Below are 20,800 nucleotides of genomic sequence, written 5' to 3'. Positions count from 1 at the left end.
AGTTTTTTGTTTATATAAACATAATATTTGTAATATTTTTCTGGAAAATGCTAACTTTGATTAATATATAGCACTATTATTAAAAAAAAAGTCATTTAATTTAAAGTTGAATTTTTAATAAATATTTGGGACACGACACTTTATGCTAATTTTTCTAAATTAAAATTTTTATAACGAGTTTTTACCTTTTATACAAAATGTACACTATTGTTATAGTATATTAGTATATAATATTACAAACTATTTTTGAAAGTGGTTAAGTTAATTCTCCACAAGCTGTAATAACAACTTTATACATAGGAATGCCTGTTATTCTTCCATATCTTTCCATTTTTTTTATAACATCTAGGCCACTAAGAACATGCCCAAATACTACATTCTTTCCATTTAACCAATCTGCGCGTGTTGTACATATAGAGAATTGCGATCCATTTGTATTTGGTCCAGAATTTACCATTGATAAGGTACCAGGTCCTGTATGTTTTAATTCAAAATTCTCATCATCAAATTTATTTCCATAAATTGATTTTCCTCCTGTTCCATTATGATTTGTGAAGTCTCCTCCTTGACATACCTAGGTTTATATAAGGAATATTTATCTTTATGGGATTTCATTTAATATACAAAACAATGTACACAAGTTCCGAGTTATATATACAAGATAAATAAAGGATACAAAATCTGGAACAATTTTGTGAAAGATGCTTCCTTGATAGCCGTATCCTTTTTCATGGGTACAAAGAGCACGGAAATTTTCAGCTGTTTTTGGCACAATATCAGCTCTCAACATCATAATAATTCTACCTAATTCTTGTTTTCCACAACTGATATCAAAATAGACTTGAGGATTTTGTTTTCCTTTCTTAGATTGTACTGCATCGTTTGACTTTGTATTGTCATCACTTTTAAGTGTTTCACCTGCATGTTCTTGCAGCCATGCATCATCAGCCCAGACAGGTTTTGACGAACCTTCTTTTATCTTTTGTGGTTTTGCAATGTTTACCCTTATTGTTCTTCCAAATAGCTCAGAATCATTCTGTTTATCAAAGATAAAGTTTGACAAACGTATGGATTAAACGATTTTAGTATTTTAAATGATCATTGATTAGATAAGTAGGATCGATTCTTAATTCATTTTGAAGTACAATATGTATTAATGATTTTTGTATTGAATCAAACATTTTAATAATTTTTTATTATGGAACTATGTTATTAAATAATTCTCAGACACACATGTTATTTTATACATGTACCATATTATCAATTGCTGCTGCTGCATCTTCTGCGCTTTCAAATTCAATGAAAGCAAATCCTCTATGTTTTTCTGACTCATAATCTAATGGTATTTGTACATCAACAATTTCGCCGAAAGGTATAAATGCTGCATGTAATATTTTTTCATCAACTTCTTCTGCTAGACCTCCTAAATATCAAAGCAGAAATAAATTTGAAATATTTTAAATGCATTAGGATAAACATTAGTACATAGATTAATGTAGGTTAAGTTAATAAATAGATGACAACAAATTGCTACATACCTACATAGATAGTTCTTTTCGTATTTGTACTCATGGTGCACAAAATATTTGTATATTTCTTGTTTCTTTGAATATGATATTGTAATAAACAATAAGTCCGATAACAATTTTATTGACCGTAAGACGCCGGCGCGCCGGGAACACACACTACTGTGGTACAATGAATTCATCGAATACATGAGTCCCTTAATCTGAGTAAAGCAGGAGTAAGTTACATAAGGTCAATTTGTTGATGAAATTGATAACATAAATTGATAACATGAATTGATAACATCGCTTTAAAATAAGGATTTATAAACGAACGTAGCATTCGGTTGAAAATATAAGTCTCCCTTTTCGATATTTCCTGATTCAGAGGCAAGTGTCATATTGACAGTACATCATTGGTCATGTATACGTAAATTATATATTAGTCAAGTGTAATGTTTTGTACAATTTTATTTAAGGTCAATTTATTTTGTAAAATTGAATCAGTTTTCAATTATTCTATATTTCATCAATATTGTTTATTATATTGCTAACAAGTTATTTATAAATGTTGCTTTTTATTTCTTGTATTTTTTATAATTTGCTACCAAATTTTGTGTTACAGATTGTTGTTTATTGGTTGTCACAATGATTCATAGTGTGTACACATTACAAAAAGGTATTTCGTACCATTATCCAACATTAAGTCGATCAATGCATCTTTTAAAAGATTTGGCATATATAGATGGGAAATGGATAGAAGCAAATAAAAAGGAAACATTTTCCGTTCACAATCCATTTGATAAATCTATTATTAATAATATTCCTGATATGGATGTTAAAGATACACAATTAGCAATTAACGCAGCATCTAAAGCTTTTGACTCTTATCGAACAACAAGTGCAAAAGAACGAAGCACTTTACTTAGAAACTGGTATGATTTAATGGTGAAACATGCAGAAGACTTGGCACAGATTTTGACTAAAGAAAATGGAAAATCTCTTATTGAATCTAGAGCAGAAATTAAATATGGAAATTCATTTATTGAGTGGTTTTCAGAAGAAGCTAGGCGTGTTGATGGAGAAGTGTTGCAAGGAGGAGATACTAACAGATACATGTTTTTGATGAAACAACCAGTGGGAGTAGCTGCTTTAATTACACCATGGAATTTTCCACATGCTATGATTACTCGTAAGGCAGGTGCTGCTCTTTCTGTTGGGTGCACATGTGTTGTAAAACCATCCGAAGACACGCCTCTCACTGCTTTAGCATTAGCTGATCTTGCAGAGCAAGCAGGTTTTCCTCATGGAATCTTTAATGTACTTACAACAAGTCAAAAAAATTCTCCTATCGTGGGTAAAGAATTATGTGAAAATCCTAAAGTACGAGTTCTATCATTTACTGGTTCAACACTTGTAGGAAAAATTTTGTACCAACAGTGTGCTTCAACAATGAAACGACTTAGTCTTGAATTAGGAGGTAATGCACCATTTATTGTCTTTGATTCTGCAAATTTAGATTTAGCTATATCAGGTGCAATGGCAAGTAAATTCCGTAATACTGGTCAAACATGTGTTTCTGCAAATAGATTCTTTGTACAAGCTAGTATATTTGATGAGTTTGTTGAAATGTTTTTGGCAAGGATTAAAACTGATATTAAAATGGGCGATGGTAGTAAGAAAGAAATTACACACGGACCTCTTACTAAAGAAAATCAGTTAAGTATTGTGCATGGACTAGTTACCGATGCAGTGAAGAAAGGGGCAAAGGTACACTGTGGTGCTACACCATTACCTGAAGTAGGACCATTATTTTATGCCCCTACACTTATAACAAATGTATCTAAAGAAATGGAAATATATAACAAAGAAATTTTTGGTCCAGTAGCTGTCATTAATAAATTTGATAGTGAAGATGAAGTTATACAAAAAGCTAATAATACTCCTGCGGGTTTAGCTGGGTATTTTTATTCATCGGATGTATCACAAATATTTCGAGTAGCAAAAAAATTAGAAATTGGGATGGTTGGTGTGAATGAAGGATTGATCTCTACTGCAGAGGCTGCTTTTGGAGGAGTAAAAGAATCAGGTGTAGGAAGAGAAGGATCTAGACATGGTGTTGACGATTTTCTTGACTTGAAATACGTATGTATTGGAAATATTAAACATAATTGATAAATTTTACAAAATAGAAGAGTTGAACTTTAACTATATTTTAGTTTAGTTCTTGTTATCTTATAATATATTTTTTTAGAACAATAATTAATAGGATAAGAACAAATTTGAAATATTTTTAAATAAACATAGTGATTTTGATCAGACAAACAATCACTTATAGATTGACTTTTCAATGAAAATATATAAACATTTTCCACATTCTCTAAATCTTCTTCAGATATTAATGTAATAATAAAAACATACTTGATCGAAAAACCTGATTTTACTTTTCATTATATTATTAATATATGTTTTTATTACTATTTTAAAATATTGTATCATCTTATTATAAATCTATCAAATTTATGTTAATATTTGAAGATAATTTAGAAAATGTCGCAAACGTTTATATATTTTCATTGAAAATTATTGAATGCATAATTATTTAACTGGCCACAATCAATGTATTTATTTGAAGTATTGAATAATATACGTTTTTGTTAGAAATATTTTTATAATACATTATTGTACATAATAATTTAGAATAATTAAATGATATTAATATATTATTTTTGCACAATCTATTGTGTATGAAACCAAATGTCTTCCAATTTTTTATAGTAGTTCATAAATTATAAGAATACTATGAATAATATAGTGCAGCATAAATAACAGAATGTAACTGTAATGCATTTTCATATGTTATTTATGTTAGTTCATTATATATATGTCATCCATGGTAATTTAACAAGAGTACTGAAAATTTCATAAATTAATATAGATCAGTGTATTTACCTTCCTGTGTACTGACATATAAATAAAGTTTATGTTATGTACGCAATGGTTAGTAATAACAGAAACATTATAAATGATTGAAAACACAGTCTTCCAAACTATGCTGTTTATAATAATACTATGCAGCATATATAGAGGAATAGGTAATTGTAGAATATACAATTGTATTTTAGAAATAAAATTATATTCATATTATGTAATAGTAAGTACACATACAGCAAACCATTACATATTTGTTTTCAATGAAGATACAATAATCACAATAAAACTGCAGTAAGAATGTCAGCAATTTTTAAGTCCATGTTTTTTAATATACCTTTCCCTAGCTTCTTTTATCATTTTAGTCTTCCTTTCCTGGAAGGAAGATGATCCTAAGTTACTATTACCTTTAACTGTGCTTGTTTGCAATTGGTTACATGAAGCTGATGGTGTGACAGTTGTTTGAGTTGATTCTGGTGTATAAGTAACTATGCCATCCAGAATATTGGCAATTGTAATATCAACATTACGTGTTTTCACTGAAACAATTATTAACAACTTCACTATTAAAGAATAAAAATTATAATCTGTAGATTAATAATTGTTTGTTTACATACAAAGATCTCTGAGAATCACGTTATGAGGGACCAGTGGAAGCACTTCACCGACTTGACGTACCATTCTTTGTATTTCGATATTATGTATGACTTGTGAATTTAGTGAACTTCTTCTATTAAGTCTTCTGTTCTGTGTTTTTTCCATAATGCAACGTTTCTCAAATTCTGCTTTATCTGTTACAGTATGACTACTTGTTTTAAGTCCAAGAGTAGTTGCTATATCTTTTTCTACTTCACGTACCAGTACTTCACAATCTGCATTTTTCTGGACTTTCAGGTACTTAAATGTGAAGATAGTATAAGGAACAAACATAAACCAAAAGACATCTGCCCACCATGTGGATGTCAATGAGGTAACACGAATAGGCGTGAATTCTGGTCTCCATGTTTTAATTGCAACTGGCTGAACAGATGTTTCGATGATAAATGGCCAGGAATTGAATTTTAATAAGGCTACACGACTATTAGTTGTACCAAATTCAGGTTGTAGTACAATATTACATTTTGAAGTAGAAAGGAACTGTTTAATATTGATAATTAGAGCTTCCTTACTACTCATATCCATCATTTGTAGACCTAGCGCATTACCAAGGACATTAGGTAATTCCCATACACTAGGAGTTAGTGCTTGTGTAGCTTTACATAATGCAAAGTGATCCAAGACTGAGACGTTATTAGCAATTATAATTCTTGTTTGTTTGTCTTTAACTTCGCCTTCAGAAATTTTTACCATAATACCAAAAGCAAAACTAAATCCATGACTCAAGAATATTCGAAGAGTATTGCAATCAGGTAATAGTGATGCAAGGATCCACAATTGTAAAACGGTTAAAAATCGTAGCAATACAAGTAAAAGACCCACTGGGGTGTATAGAAATATAGGTAAAAGGCACCAACCATTGGGAAACCTAGATAATGTATTAAATTTACATATCATTACAATATTTATCTAAATACCAGCTTAGATAATAATTAATAATATTTAAATCAATATTATCTAATTTCATTTACAATATAAGAATATATTAAAAAATATAAAACTTGTTCTATCCAATAATTATGAAATCTCTAATGTGTTAATTATTAATGCTGTTACCTATAAGTACAACATTTTTCCTTATATTTGTACTATTGTGAAACAGATGACGTATATAGTAAAAAATATATTTTTAACTTGACTTGTGCAATATAGGTTATTATAGATAATAGATTCCATATACATTGTATGAATCAACATGTCAATATCGTATACCAATATTAATTAAATATGTTATAAATTTCTTAATTTACAGGTATTCTTTTTTAAATAATGTTTTGTACGTTCACATAGTATCCATATGTTAATAATACAAAATCCATTATTCCATAAAGTTGATTACATTCATTGCTATATATCGATAGTATCATTTATTATTAAAAAATGATGATATAATATCATTATTAATGCAACATTATTCATATTTATTGTTTACAGATGGTTACTTTACCTGCTTGTGTCAAATAATTTCTGAATATCAATTTGTGACATTTCTTACAACAAACATCTGTTATGTAGAAGAATTCACACTTAACAATTATATTTCACTGAAATAGTCACAACTGTTTATTGAAATTAGACAATGACACAACTGATATTTAATCCTTTTTAACCTGCTTTTCAGTAGCTTTTCAATTAATACGAATTTTCGTTTTCATCAATTTCTGCAATCAGCTGTTTTGACATAAGTGACCTAGGGATTTTTACTATAAAGTTAACGTATAAACAAAACCACCTGACTACGAAAGAATCGCATTGGTTTACTGTGTCTTTAAGCAGGAGTTTATGAGAAGACTCGTCGCATAGGCAGTCAAAAGGTTGAAATATGAAAACATTCAACAAATAGATAAAATATCGATGGCATAGCTTCGATTAGAAAATTATTATAAAACTTGAAATTTTCAAAAGTAACTAACGATATTAATATTATATATATAAATAATTTGTATAGATTTCATTATACGTGTCTGTATCTATTCGGGGTATATATATTTTATTTGTTTCGACTCTAATTATCACAAGGTTTTGTTCATACGTAATCGTTGACGTAGTATAAATTTATATAATAACCAATTGTTTAAAGGTAACAAATGTCCAATCATGATTGGGAGATAAGTTTCTAATTACTAAAAATTATCTTACAAATTTAATAAAAATTGTATTTTCTATAAAAATAATATATACTCTTTTATTATTATCTTTTACATCATTTACATTTGTATTATTGTGTGATAAATGCTTATATTTATTGTATTTTAAAATTACATCTGTTTATCTCTACGTACATATAATGTAGAGTTTTATATAAATTTTATAACACAATTACATCTTAAATAGGTATAAAGATTGTGACATCCTCAATAGTAGTATGATATATAAATGTATATCGAATTATTTTGTCTATAAATATTACAAGATCAAAGTTATTAAGTTAATAAGGAATAGTAAAGTGGTCACGTGATTTCGTTACTGTCGCAGTGGTAAAAATTTGTGACCGCGCATGAGAAAAATTTTCTACTCTACACAGTTTATCAGACAACCAGTAGTTAGAATATTTTTGTTCTAACTAGAATATGAGCTGAGAGTTTATTGGACGTTTTCATTACGTTTGTAAATAGAGAAGTGTAAAACATTGTTCGACATGTCACTGTACATATATACACATCTGTCAGTTTCGATACAGTGTCAGGTTTCTCTCGCAGTATCGCACAATATCATTATGTTAAACATTTATCGATAGAACTGTATCGCTTTGTATCAATGTTTGTTGCTGTTTTTTTTTTTTTTTTTATCTAAAGCAAAACTGGTGCTTTAAAACTTCTTTGCGCAACGAATGCAACGAAAAAAATTTACGAACACAAAAACTGCATATATACTTCTTCGTTACGGCTAAATAGTCAATTTGATTAAAGAATGTAATTGTAGAATTTATTTTTGTTTATCATTTATGATAAAAAAAACAATACACGAGATAAATGTCCAAAATTATTTTACAATTGAAGATACTTGTATTGTGATAACTATGCTAAAACTTCGCAAATTTTATTTGCGGTTGTTGCCTCATATCGTTGATACAATTAAAAATGAGGATGATATACATATATGGTATCATCAGAAAATGACGAAAAAATATGCATGAATACAAATCTATAAATATTATATATGATCAAGTGAACCACGATTGGTTTGTCTTCACTAAAGGAATATTTGATGTGTTAATAAGGTTAGGAGAAGGGCACTAATCATGAAGAGTCCTGTGTCTCAACATTTAAACGGAAATAAGCATTCTGTTTCATCACAGAATGTGTCTCCATGCATCGTATCTCGTTATGGAAATATGACTAATAACTATCAAGTACTGAAAGTATCTGGACGAGATTCTAACTGCTACATTGCAAATAATATTGTTCCAAAAATTGGAAAACAACAATTGGTGTCACTGAATGGAGATTCAATATCCTGTAATAGTGTGAATATTAATGAGGCTTTGGCATGTGATGTGGCTTCTTTGCCTGCTGTAAAAACTAAAGCATTGTGCGTCCATATTCGAGAAAATAAATGGTACGATGCTGGTAATGTAGTTTCTGTAGGAGTTGCTGGAACTAGTTTGAATCATGCATTGGAGAGTATGTCTATAGCTTATAATCCTACTACAAAGCAACTATATTCTTTGGAGGAAATAAACGTGTCTAATGATACGCAACTTGATTGTAAATCTCAATTTTTAAATTCTCCTTGCAATCATAAAGAATCTACAAATGAAATTTCTAAAGTTGAAGATGACAAATATACCAGATTGGAAAGTGGTAGTGCAAGCAGTAGTCCTAGAAACAGTTTACCCCATTCATGTAGCAGTACTGTGTCTTCCCTTAGTGAAATCTCTCCTTCTGGAAGTTTTTTGAGTTCTGACGAACAAGTTGCAGAAAAAGTTGAAAAGTCTAAACGTTGGGGACTAAATACCATTTTTTCAAAAAATGTCTTTTTGTGGAGGAACAAAGATTCTCAACAATCTACACCTAGAAGCAGTCCATCAAGAAATCTAGATAAGGTAGGAGGGAGTTTAGCTCTTATTCAGCAACCAAGACCACCAAATCTACCAGCAAAAGATGCAATTGAGGAGGAACGTCATCGCAAACAATATAATGCCATTTTAGAAGCAGCAAGAAAGCGAGAATTACGAGAAGAGAAAGAACGTAAACAGCAAAGAGAACTGCAACTCAAAGAAGAAGAAAGACTAGCAGAAGATTCTCATACTTGGAATGAACATATTCTTCCTAAATTTGAAAGCATTAAAAATACGAAAAAAGTACGTGAACTGTGGTGGCGTGGTCTTCCACCCAGTGTTCGTGGCAGAGTGTGGAAGTTAGCAATTCCAAATAATTTGAACATAACGACGCATCTTTACAATATATGTTTGGACAAAGCATTATCAAGTCCTATAAGCGACACATTAGCAGCAATCAAATTAGATGTATCTCGTACCTTTCCTACCTTATGTGTCTTTCAAGAAGGTGGACCATTATCTAATAGCCTTCAAGGTATTTTGGCAGCCTATGCAGTTTATAGGCCTGATGTAGGTTACGTACAAGGTATGACTTTTGTGGGTGCTATATTATCATTAAACATGGAACCTCCAGATGCCTTTATTTGTTTTGCTAATTTATTAAATCATCCTTGCCATAGGGCTGCTTTTACATTAGATCAGAAACAAATGGATAGTTACTACAGAGTATATTCTAATGCGCTTGCACATAAGCTGCCAAAAGTCTTTTTTCACTTTACAGTAGCAGGTCTTAGTCCAGATTTATATTTGTTAGATTGGTTGTATACTATATACACCAGAGCAATGCCTCTGGATGTTGCATGTAGAATCTGGGATGTTTTCCTCAGAGATGGAGACGAGTTCCTTTTTAGAGCAGCTCTTGGTGTGTTAAATTTATACCAAGAAGAACTGTTAAAAATGGATTTTGTACATGGAGCACAATTTCTTACTAGGTTGCCAGAAAACTTGCAGGCAGAAGCTTTATTCAACAGTATTAGTCAAATGTCTACTACTGTCGGAACAACAACGTTCCAGCAAATGTTAGTTCAATTTTCTTAATTGTAATTTTGTAAATTACGATGGAGAATGTAGAGAGATAGTCAGATTTAAAAGAATGAATCTCAAATACTATTTTTGTTACTGTGATCAATAAAAGATATTTTCTATGCCGAAGTTTAAATATCATTTGTATAGGTTCTAAAAAGTGAAATATTGCACGAGTTTTACATAATTTTAAAATACAACTCATTATGTTCTTCTAATTATTGTAAACGAGTACTAAAAGTCTTTCCGAATGAAAATTTATTAGCGATTAATATTATCAATGATTAATGTCTTAGTTAATTCAATTTTCAAAATTTGTAACCTCTGTTAGATTGTATCATATCTGAAATTACAATGCTGAGAGATGTGATATCTGTTTAATACATTTAAGATATATAAAGGCAAGAGCTTCCCACAAAATTATAACAAGTATGTTTCGATAAGTTAATTGTGTAGTAAACAAAACATACAAAGATATTCTACTACTGAATAACTGCTATTGCATCCCATATCCATACAATCTTCAACTAAAAGTATTGGAATGCATAATTTTTGAAGTACCATTTATGATATTCAAAAAAAGAAAGCAAAAAATTTTAATATAATTTAAGATCCCTATGTATCGCAAAGATTTTGTTAATTATTTATTATTTGTTCATAAAAGGATGCGTTTACTTTGGAATTATATCATACAAAAAATATGATCTGTATTACTAAATTTAATAGAGATCATTATATTTATTTGCAGAAAATTGTGGACAAAAATGAAAACACAAGGCTTTTTAATGCTTTTTATATTATCAAAGAACATAAAATTTATACACATACTATTTTTCTCTTTATAATTTTAATTATATACTTGTCTGTGTTTACTCTGTAAAAGAATATACTTTCTTTCTGAAGTTAAATTAAAATGTTTGTATGTTGTTTACTGCATATATTTGATAAATAGTGGTATACACATAAAAGTATGTTATAGTGTACATTATTGCACTGTAACTTTAATATACTTTAAAATATCTTTAATAGACTTTTTCAATAAACGTTAGATTTTTGCTGAAATATGGAATATTTTAAAAAATACTCATGCATATGCTCAGATGTATTGTATTGGTCATGTCCAGGTCAAATGTAATATACATAATGTACTACTAAAAATAAGTGGGAAAATACTGTTTAAAGAAAATGAAACACAACACATTAATGAATATAATGCAGATAATAAAATTATGTGTCACAATGTATGTTTCTCAAATGGATAATGGTGAATTTCATTTGATCTCTAATTTAAAAACTGGCTGGTGCAAGTATAACTTGTAAAGAGATCAATGATTAACATACATTATTTTATGTATAACATTATTAAATATACTTTTGAAGATTTAATTGTATCGAACATAAAACCTCTATAATACGACGATGTGAAAATCATTCAACTCTACAATACTTTCGTATTAATAATAAGATAAATTAAGAACAAGTAAGGATCAAAATTGACATTGAACGATACAACTTATATAATAGATTAAGGAATCATTTAAAATATTATATACAAATTGTATAAAATTATATCAAAACTTGATCTGCCTATATGCAATACTTTAAAACTTTAATTGAGAATTTAAATAATATTTAATAATAGACATTTCATCCATAAGAGTATTCTCTACTGTTTGTGTCTTTCTAATTAATTGATTTTTAATCGTTAACAAAAAAGTTAACATACATATTAATATTATATTTTATTATAATCAGAGAAAATAGAGTAAATAACATTTTGCAATGTTAATAATGATCCAAATAATCCAAGTATTCCTAAATTTTGTCGCGCATTACTTGGCATATGATATTATACTGCATTGTATTTATTACAATTCTGATTTACAAACATTCAGTTATATGTGTGCAAAAACTTAAGATCCTATCGTTTCAGTGGCCTTTATAATAAAGATAGAATATATTCCATATTTAAGAATAATTAATCTTTCCGATTATTGAGCTTTACTATAAATAGATTTCAAAAACATATTTTCTTACAATCTAGCTATTGTAAGCTTATTGTATGTGCTTGTTGCATAGTGTTTTGTTTAGTGAATATCATGAAACATATAATTTTTATTTTTAATAAATTTCATTTTTGAATCATTCAGGATATTAAAATAGTATATTAATGAATATATCGTAAGTACAATATTTGCAATGCTAGTACTAAACGAATTTCTAAATTTGAGTGTATAGGAATTTCAGGATACAAGCACATTGCAATAACTTTTCTTATAGCATGGCTTGTTGATTCAGATCTTATAAGCTATACAAAATGATTATCTAAAAATATACAAGTACATGCAAATAAATATCTTGTGAAGTATAAACAAGTTAATAAGTATATGAAATATTGTAAGGATTACATGATCTGTGTAGGTTTGTGTTTTTGCTTGTTTTGGAAAAGAAGTGAAAGTCATAAGGGAAAAAGTCATAAGCGTATATGTTTAAATGTAACTTTGCGCAAATTCAAACATTATATTTTATGATCGATGTGTATTAAAAGTACATTTACAATATACATTATTCAAATATTTAATTTTAAAAAGAATAGTGGAAAAATAAATACGAACCCGGAACCTCGTAGTAATCCGTGATATCCTAATTTTTAATTGACAATACTCTCATTCCATCCACTATTCGGACTAATTAATTAATCGACTACATAATGACCTCTAATAGGTATCTGTATTAATTGATGCAATTGTAAATATGAGTATATATTGGCAAACAATAAAATATTAATTTTTGTATGTATATAGAACCATGCATACGCATTTATATGCGACACGCGGATGATTATCAATGGGACGTATTGATTAAAGAAATAATGTTGATTTTTCAATTGTCATAAATTGTTCATATTATATAGCTTAAGTATAATAAAAATAGATAGGAAATTTACAAATTTCAAATTTCAGACACGAAGAATTTTTAATTGTAATTCGTTTTTCTTCTTCCGAAGATTTAAATTTATTTTCTTGGGTTATTATCTAAACATCTGATGTTAATTGAATTTGTTCTATTTAATCAAAATCATCAATATGATAAAATTATTCGAAATCTCGTACCATAATTGTATTAATAATTGAATGTAAAAGATTTTTGTAATTATATCTCCGTAATGATGTCTTTAAACATTGATAATAGGAATATATTCATTCTATTCTTATATTATGAACATATTCGTAATATTTCAATAATTGCCTCTGCCGTAAAATAAATACATACTTGATATGGGCGTGCGTAATTTCTACTTCTATAAAAATTTAACGACAATGTGCCAACCTATAAATGGTTGTATCGATAAAGGACAAAAGGATTGTTGAATATCTCTCCGTGTATGTACATCTTGTGGTACGGTGTGTTCCTTCGGTTACTATGATAGTTCTATGTAAGTGTCAAATTGTATTTTTCTTAGAATCTCGTCAGTTTTTCGCCTTACTAATTTAGTACACTTGCTACAATCTGATTGTAATTATAGGAATAATTGGCATACATACAAATTGTACGCATGTGTTCTTGTCTGTAAATGTGTTTGCGTGAGCTTGCACGGAATACGTATGTATATCGAGATACATGTAGGCGTATCTACAAATGCTGTGTAAATACGAAATCTTTACGAAGAATCATATCTATAGTGTCTCACATATTGTATCTATCTTAATTGTATCGAAAGTAAATGAACAAGAAAGTGACAAATTACATTTGCATTTGTAATAAATGTAATATCAATTCGAATATACTGGTTTGTGAATCGTTAAGTCGTGTTTCAAAAGTCTATTATTTAAAGGAGACTCGTCAGTATTAAAAATGATTCGAAGAAACAGAACGTTGTTCTACAAATAATGAAATTAAAATTGATTTGTTACGTGCATCTTGTGTTCGATATCGAGTAAAATTGAGATACAAAAATCGAATATATTGACAATGTGCTGAAGCGATTTTTAATGCACCATAGAGTATAATTGTCGTTATACCTACACGTATCTTATACCGTTAATTTCGTTATTTAGCAGAGATTGAAATTAAACTGCTGAATGAGTAATAAATGATAAACCGGACCTTCTAAGTGCAAAATTGAACGTATGTGTATGAACGAACAGTCATGCATGATCTATATGTGACACTTCTGTGTTCCTTGTCGTTAGTGCCTCTCGATAGAGGAACTCATTGTATATTTTTTACGCGTTTTATGGTGTACATTTACCTTAAGTGCAATATTGTAATATATATTTTGTAAAAAATCGAACCCAGTATTTATTTTGTGAAACGTGCACATCGGTAAAGATGTAAAACTATAGTTAGTGGTAATACTGTCTCGAGAAGACTGTCACCAAATTTTTACACGGATGACTACACGTGGTAAAATTCGTGTGGGCACTTATGTAAGCTATCGAGAATGGATAAATTTCAAGTATTTATTTCAACAAATCATGAATAATAATTTTACTTGAAGTTTATATACTCATATCTCTTCGGATATATCTAGTATTTGTAACAGATCTTGCAGTAACGTGAGAAATATTTTGTATATAAGGACGCGCTTGCTTCGAGATCTAAGGGTGGAATGTAAAACTCGATACTATTTACTGCAATGATGTAACAACAATTTTTTATCATGTAATGGACGGCAATGAAATTATATAAACGTGCGTGTATGTTGTACTTGAAATGATACCAGCGACATATCTCAATGGATCATTTTTGTTCGCATACGAATAAAACTATACTTCGGAACATTAGACTTGTATTTGTTTTTTATAGTTTAGTATACGAAATTGAATATATTTTAATTCGAAAATACCTAAAGTAGATTTATTTTCATTCTTGTTTCTTATTAATCGTATTTATCAAAATTTTGCCTAATATTTGTTTTCTTTCATTTTACGATGTTGCGTTGTACAAATTTATTACGCTTTTTAAAAGTCTCAATCTCAATTTCGAATTGCCGAAATGTGAAATAAGTTACATAATTTGCGATACGTGCATAAATCACGGGCAAGATCTTGTCATATGTTCCTGGAAATTTCCCAATATCTTAATTTCTATTAATTGCAATTATTAATAATTTACATCACAAATTTGTGGTTCGGAATATCACATTGTTGAAATATTAATATTTTGCAACGTAATTTATCGGTAGATCGAATAGACAGTTGAATTTAACTGTTAATTTGTCGACGTTACGTCTTTTTAAAAGTGTAAATAGACGGGTAGCGATTGAAAAATTTCAGCCTCGTTGGAGCGAGACCTTTCGAATTTGAACGAGGATCATGAACATCCTTGCACTAACGACTACTAGGTAGCAACAATTAGCATTGTTGCGTAGAACTTCTCCCTTTTTAATTTTGTAATGTACTTGCTTTTAACCATTTATATTATTAATGCTTTTCTTTTCCTTTACTCTGTAACATTTTCCTATTCCTCGATAAGATATTACATCGAAAGAAGATCCTTAATAATACAATTTTTTCTTTTTAATTGTTTACGATATCTTCTTTCTTATTATGCCTCGAATTGTTATCACTCTTTAACTAGGTATTACATCGAAAGCAGACGATTCAATTTGCGAATTATTTCTTAAACATCGAAAGCATATAATTTAAATATTATATTTTCTTTTATAATTTTACCTATGTATGTGTACGCATTTGTCTAGATTTTCTTTACGCTAACCTAAATTATGAGGCAAAGAAAGAGATGAAAGTTTCATATATGTTATGGAATCCCCTCCTAGGATTTGGGAATAAAAGAGACATGGTAAATAGTTTAAGAAGCTGTTGTCAGGAGAGTTGTAATTTTGAAAATATTTCTAGTCTCGAGGGAATATAACTTATTGCTATATTTTCTAAAACCGATAGGATCGATAGAACCAAAAACGATGTAGGTATAAGAATTTTCTCACGTTTACTACCTTTACCGACTTTAATGATTCAATTAAATATAGGATTCAAAATCGTTGTTTTCAAACGAGGAGGTCGTTACGAAACTAGTGATACTTACATTACAAGGTCGGTGTTTCAGATCGTGTGACATCAACTTTCATAAAATGAAACGTATATTCTATTATACCTCGACTGTGCCGAGCGTAGATAATTGTACTTCGGTATTCACGTCGGCTTTATATACGTTCACGTTTGAGCTCTGACAACTTCTGTCGCTGGTGAATAGAAATGTCGTGTATTCACCATCGATAATACTTCGTGGTTTGTGGTTAGACATTTTTAGCGCGTAGGAGAACGAAATTAGTTTCGAACGATACCATCAGAGGGTGCGAACGGTACAAGGAAGAAGCTACAGTCTAGTGACGCTGCAAACGTTGAAGCGATTATAAGACTCGAAGAATAGTCATTACCGTTCGTATAAATCATGAGTACATTTACAAAAATAATGTAATAATGTTAGAGTAACTATTGCCGATTTCATAATTTACGATTATATCGTTATATTTGCTTCGTTTGTAGGTGCAAGTGTAACGGTAATTAGACAAACGATGGGACGCTTCACGTTATCTTCGAGTTTGGTTTCATTCTTTATTCTACGAAAGGTATGCACAACACGTTTTTTAAAAACAATTCCAATGTAAATATATAAATATTGTTATCAAGTATTTCATATTATTCTTTTTACTACGCGATGACGAGCAAAAAGAACACGTCTAGTCTTGTTAATACTTTGGTGTTCGAAAGATGTTAATACTTTGATGTATTGTTCAAAACGTGAACAGACTGATTTATCATAAAATTTTGGTCATATTATTGGAGAAATATCTTGATTCTAAGAGTACATTCGAGTGACTTCGTTGCACGCTTGGTCAAAGATAACCTGGCCGTACTACTGGGATGCACGATCGTCGGTAGTAGAGAAGAGGTCCCTTTCTAAGTATACGCAATGCGCGAGGAAAGGTGCGCATGATGTGCAACGGCCGTGCATCTATAGTAGCGAAGCCAAGTTTTCTTCGACCAAGTGTACGTCGTCTATGCTTGCTTTTAAAATTTCTAAAGTATTTTACCGTTATTGCAAAACTTTAGTCTATTACACTTGTAAAACATACGTAAAAATATTAAGTATTAAACGACTCGAACACTTCAACAACGAAATATACAACCAATATTAATTCTATATAATTTACTTACTAATTGTATAACAGAAATCCAATCTATCATAAGTAGATACAAACGAAACTTTTAATGGAATCGTAGAAACACTTCTATAATACGAAACACATATGTCTTTGTTGTATAATATTATTGGAACTATAAGATAATAGTTTACCTTAAAAAGGGTATAAACTATTTTTCAAACGTAACGGGCAAAGCGTGTGCGTAGCGAGAAGACGATAGATGGAGCGATGAACCATCAAAGGGTATTACGAAAATAGTTGTTCGATAACATTGAGCGGCCAATATTTTCTCTCTCGAGTATCCTATTGCCGCGACATACGCGTGCGTGCGTTTAAGAGAAGTAGAGAGAAACAATGTTCCATACAATTTCGAAATCGGAGTAATATTCCCGATATTGTTGTGTTATCGAGAGGGGTGGTGGAGGTGTTTACTTAAACTCCAAATCTCCGGAGAATATAAATGGAAGAAAAAGATAAAATCGTGCACGAGTGGTTTCGCTTCTCGAAGCTTGCATCGATCTTTCCTTCGATACTGGCTCGTGGTTCGCGCGAAGTTCTAGGCTAGGCAACGCGAGACGACGCGAGGCGACGCGAGGCGACGCGAGGCGACGCGGCGCGGCGCGGCGCGGCGCGGCGCGACGCGTCACGCGGTTTCACGTCTCCAGAGGTTTATTACCGTAATCCCGTGGCGTCGATAAGCCCATTACCGCGTGTCCCTACCGATGCCGGGTAATGTATGCGCCGGAACGTAATAAAAATCGACTTACACGAACGGCCGGCTCGCCTCTAGCTACCTCTCCGCGCATGGACGCGTGTACCGGGCGATTCTATCGGGCGGCACGCTTTTAGGTGTCGCTAAAAGTTTAATCAAAGTCAGATTAGCCAGAGCCACGGAGAAACGGAGGCTAGGGGGCCGGGCGTTTTATTAAACGGGACTTGATTAGGGGTTGCCGGGATCCTTTCAGAGTTTGTTTTCGACTGGTTTCTACGGAGGCGCTTTCATTACGCCAGTTTCGCATAATTGACACGATCGTTTAGCAGCCGGGGAAAAATCGGCCACTCCGTCACGGCCTCTGTGTTCCATTGTCGGGCCGGAAATTACGGATTGTTCGTCTTCGGTTGAAATCGTGGCTTTCTCTGTTTCGGTTCGAGGGTCTTGGCGTCGTCGGTCGGTCTTACGTTTGCAACTTAACACTGTGTTATTGTTTCGAAAGGGATACGCTCAAGTGGAACATTCCTTGTACGTACTGGGAGGTTAGCGTTTGCGGCTAGGCTAGTCATCTTTGCATTGTATTGGGAATTTCTCCATATTTCGAGAATATATTTCTTCTTGTCGTTATTTCAGTTCGCTCGCGTTTATCGTGGAAAGTTAATCGACACGTTTCTCTCCGTTTGCTTTCTTTGGAGTTGGCGGGCTCGCTCGAACGTGTGACAACGATATCTCGAAGATCGAGTACATATTTAAGAGGTAATACGATGCAAAAAGGATTTAGGTATCGTCCCAAGATGGTCGAAAGTGATTCAACCTTTTGGTAATCTCTGTAATCTCGAGGGTATGGTTTCGCGGGTGCGACACTGGGTAAGCGTCGGAATCTCCGCGTTACGATGTTTGTATTCTCCCTGCGACTATAATCGACTTTGATCAACTTTGCGACGCAATGGTCCTATCGTGTCGGCAACTTTGATTGTCGCGTTGCGTTCGTTAAGATACTGTTCGTACCAAAAAAGCAAGAGGAGTTTGTTCGGTCGAGCGTTTGTTATTCGATCGAAAATCAACTGGCACGAAACATTTGTGGTAACAGCGCGACAGAGAAACTAATATTGTACAGTGAGTAGATATCAAAATTCGGCTCGACCTTTTGCACGTGTCTTGCGAGGCTTTTAAGCGAACAATGGAAAAGATTTTTGCCCGACGTTCCGTTAACGTGTAATGTTGCCTGGATCGAGGAATTTTCTCTATCCGAAGTATCGTAATTGAAACGGCGGCCGCTAACAATACGAAACGAACGATACGAACGTTCTCGTGTACCTTGGTAAAAGTTCGGCGTAAAATCAATTAAAGTATTCTAATAAAAGAGACACGCATATGTTAGACATCTGTTATTCTTCCTTTCGATACTCGTGATCGGTGGACGAAAGGCTAGAATGGCACGTAGCAATCGTAAAAGAAGAATCTCGAGAGGGTGTATGTGTTGACGAAGGAGACGAATGTCACGGGGGTCGGCGTAACCGCGCAATAACAACCCTCGGGAAGCCGGGACAGAGGTTGACGCAGTGCCTGGCAGTGTTTACGTCGAAGGGTCTACGCACGGCTCCGCCCTCCGCCCCCGTATGGCTTAACGCTAATGAATCTGATTTGCATCTGATCCCGAGCGAGCTTCGATCCTTCCTCGAGCGGCGAACGCTGAGCGCCGAGTCCCGAGCCCCGAGCCCCGAGCCCCGAGACCCGAGCCTCGAGCCCCGAGCGCCCCGCCGATGGATTATTTAAGGATGCTGCCGTGCGTCGTACGCGTCCGTGATTAATTACGCGATATCTGCTCCGGACTCGCGCTGTTTGCACTTCGAACTTGCCGATCATTTTTACCCATGACGCGACGCGACGCGACGCAACGCGGCATCCGTCTTCCTTTAATTTTAAGGGGGTTTAAATTTAATTTTATTGATTAAACCTTATCGGATAATCAAAATCGATCGTTTTCTATTTGTTGAGAAAATTCCGAAAATCGACCAAGTTCTCCGGTATCTTGCTTTACCAAGATCCTTCCAACGGTGGTATTATCATTTCGATGAACCGTTAAAAATAGGTATCAGAGAAAGGGTTTCGTTGAGAAAATCGTATCAACGTTACAAATATGACACGCGTTCAATGGTACGATGGAATCGTTGTATCCAAACTTTAAACGCATTCTTCTCGAAATACACTTTACGGAAACTACTTGCAACATTTTTTCACAAAATTTTGTTTACATATAACCGACAAGATTTGTTTTTCAAATTTTGATTCCAGATTAAGAAACGGGAGCTCATTTTTGTCGATTGTTAAAATTTAAAAATCAATCCCGGCAGGTGATAGTCGATTCGATAAAATTGAATAAAACTCTAGCCATTTTCGCATAGGATCAGTGGGAGAACTTAAATCGTGGAGGCAGTGTAGGCAGATACGTTCGTGCTGCGTACACGTAATTTGATTCGTTGACCGTATTTGCTTATGTATCGCTTGGAAAATTTTTAAAAATAATCTACAACGTACAATTTGAATTCTGTTACAAAAGAATATCGAGTAGTTCTCTGGAATAAATTTTCGAAAAAAGTTCTTCTTTTCACGGTGAGGTAGGTACGGTACTTTGCGGTTACAATGTTCATTATTGAGATAGACGCACACTTTTGGATCGGAAGGTTCGCGACGTTCGTTGGAAAGTTCGTCTTCGATCGGTTCAGTTTCGGTCGCAGAACAAA

The 20,800-nt window shown here is 32.2% G+C and overlaps 4 protein-coding genes across 5 annotated transcripts; 2 read left to right on the top strand and 2 right to left on the bottom strand.

Annotated features, from left to right (window-relative positions):
* Positions 1–34: 34 nt before the first annotated feature.
* LOC143153968 (peptidyl-prolyl cis-trans isomerase E-like) lies at positions 35–1,698 on the bottom strand. Its single transcript, XM_076325664.1, has 4 exons — positions 1,539–1,698; positions 1,254–1,423; positions 677–1,036; positions 35–574 (listed from the first exon to the last, which is right to left on the bottom strand). Exons 1-4 carry the CDS (start codon positions 1,570–1,572, stop codon positions 257–259), a joined length of 882 nt encoding a protein of 293 aa, XP_076181779.1. The 5' UTR covers positions 1,573–1,698; the 3' UTR covers positions 35–256.
* Positions 1,574–4,004, top strand: Ssadh (succinic semialdehyde dehydrogenase). 2 transcript variants are annotated; one of them, XM_076325639.1, is made up of 2 exons: positions 1,574–1,744; positions 2,131–4,004. In XM_076325639.1, the coding sequence occupies exon 2, from the start codon at positions 2,154–2,156 to the stop codon at positions 3,678–3,680; it is 1,527 nt and encodes a 508-aa protein (XP_076181754.1). In that variant the 5' UTR covers positions 1,574–1,744; positions 2,131–2,153; the 3' UTR covers positions 3,681–4,004. The 2 variants fall into 2 exon arrangements, with proteins under 2 accessions (XP_076181754.1, XP_076181747.1); XM_076325632.1 differs by lacking the exon at positions 1,574–1,744 and adding an exon at positions 1,751–1,895 and having other exon boundaries at positions 2,131–4,002.
* A 615-nt stretch (positions 4,005–4,619) lies between these two features.
* Positions 4,620–6,784, bottom strand: LOC143143740 (lipid droplet-regulating VLDL assembly factor AUP1-like). The gene is made up of 3 exons (XM_076305378.1): positions 6,541–6,784; positions 5,054–5,961; positions 4,620–4,975 (listed from the first exon to the last, which is right to left on the bottom strand). The coding sequence occupies exons 1-3, from the start codon at positions 6,579–6,581 to the stop codon at positions 4,740–4,742; spliced, it is 1,185 nt and encodes a 394-aa protein (XP_076161493.1). The 5' UTR covers positions 6,582–6,784; the 3' UTR covers positions 4,620–4,739.
* A 776-nt stretch (positions 6,785–7,560) lies between these two features.
* On the top strand, positions 7,561–10,305 carry LOC143143772 (TBC1 domain family member 14). The gene has a single exon (XM_076305451.1). It carries the CDS (start codon positions 8,335–8,337, stop codon positions 10,189–10,191), a length of 1,857 nt encoding a protein of 618 aa, XP_076161566.1. The 5' UTR covers positions 7,561–8,334; the 3' UTR covers positions 10,192–10,305.
* The last annotated feature ends 10,495 nt before the right edge of the window (positions 10,306–20,800 follow it).

Source organism: Ptiloglossa arizonensis, chromosome 1, assembly GCF_051014685.1.
Source record: "Ptiloglossa arizonensis isolate GNS036 chromosome 1, iyPtiAriz1_principal, whole genome shotgun sequence".
NCBI lineage: Eukaryota > Metazoa > Arthropoda > Insecta > Hymenoptera > Colletidae > Ptiloglossa > Ptiloglossa arizonensis.
This window is presented reverse-complemented; position numbering and strand designations above follow the sequence as displayed.

Coding starts and splice junctions, on each gene's coding strand:
- LOC143143740 (XM_076305378.1), bottom strand. CDS start 6,581: ATGTCACAAATTGATATTCAGAAATTATTTGACACAAGCAG. Junction 5,962..6,540: donor AAATTATTTGACACAAGCAG/GTAAAGTAACCA, acceptor TACATTATCTAG/GTTTCCCAATGGTTGGTGCC. Junction 4,976..5,053: donor CGTGATTCTCAGAGATCTTT/GTATGTAAACAA, acceptor TAATTGTTTCAG/TGAAAACACGTAATGTTGAT.
- LOC143143772 (XM_076305451.1), top strand. CDS start 8,335: ATGAAGAGTCCTGTGTCTCAACATTTAAACGGAAATAAGCATTCTGTT.
- LOC143153968 (XM_076325664.1), bottom strand. CDS start 1,572: ATGAGTACAAATACGAAAAGAACTATCTATGTAG. Junction 1,424..1,538: donor GAAAAGAACTATCTATGTAG/GTATGTAGCAAT, acceptor TTTGATATTTAG/GAGGTCTAGCAGAAGAAGTT. Junction 575..676: donor ACAAAATTGTTCCAGATTTT/GTATCCTTTATT, acceptor ATATAAACCTAG/GTATGTCAAGGAGGAGACTT.
- Ssadh (XM_076325639.1), top strand. CDS start 2,154: ATGATTCATAGTGTGTACACATTACAAAAAGGTATTTCGTACCATTAT.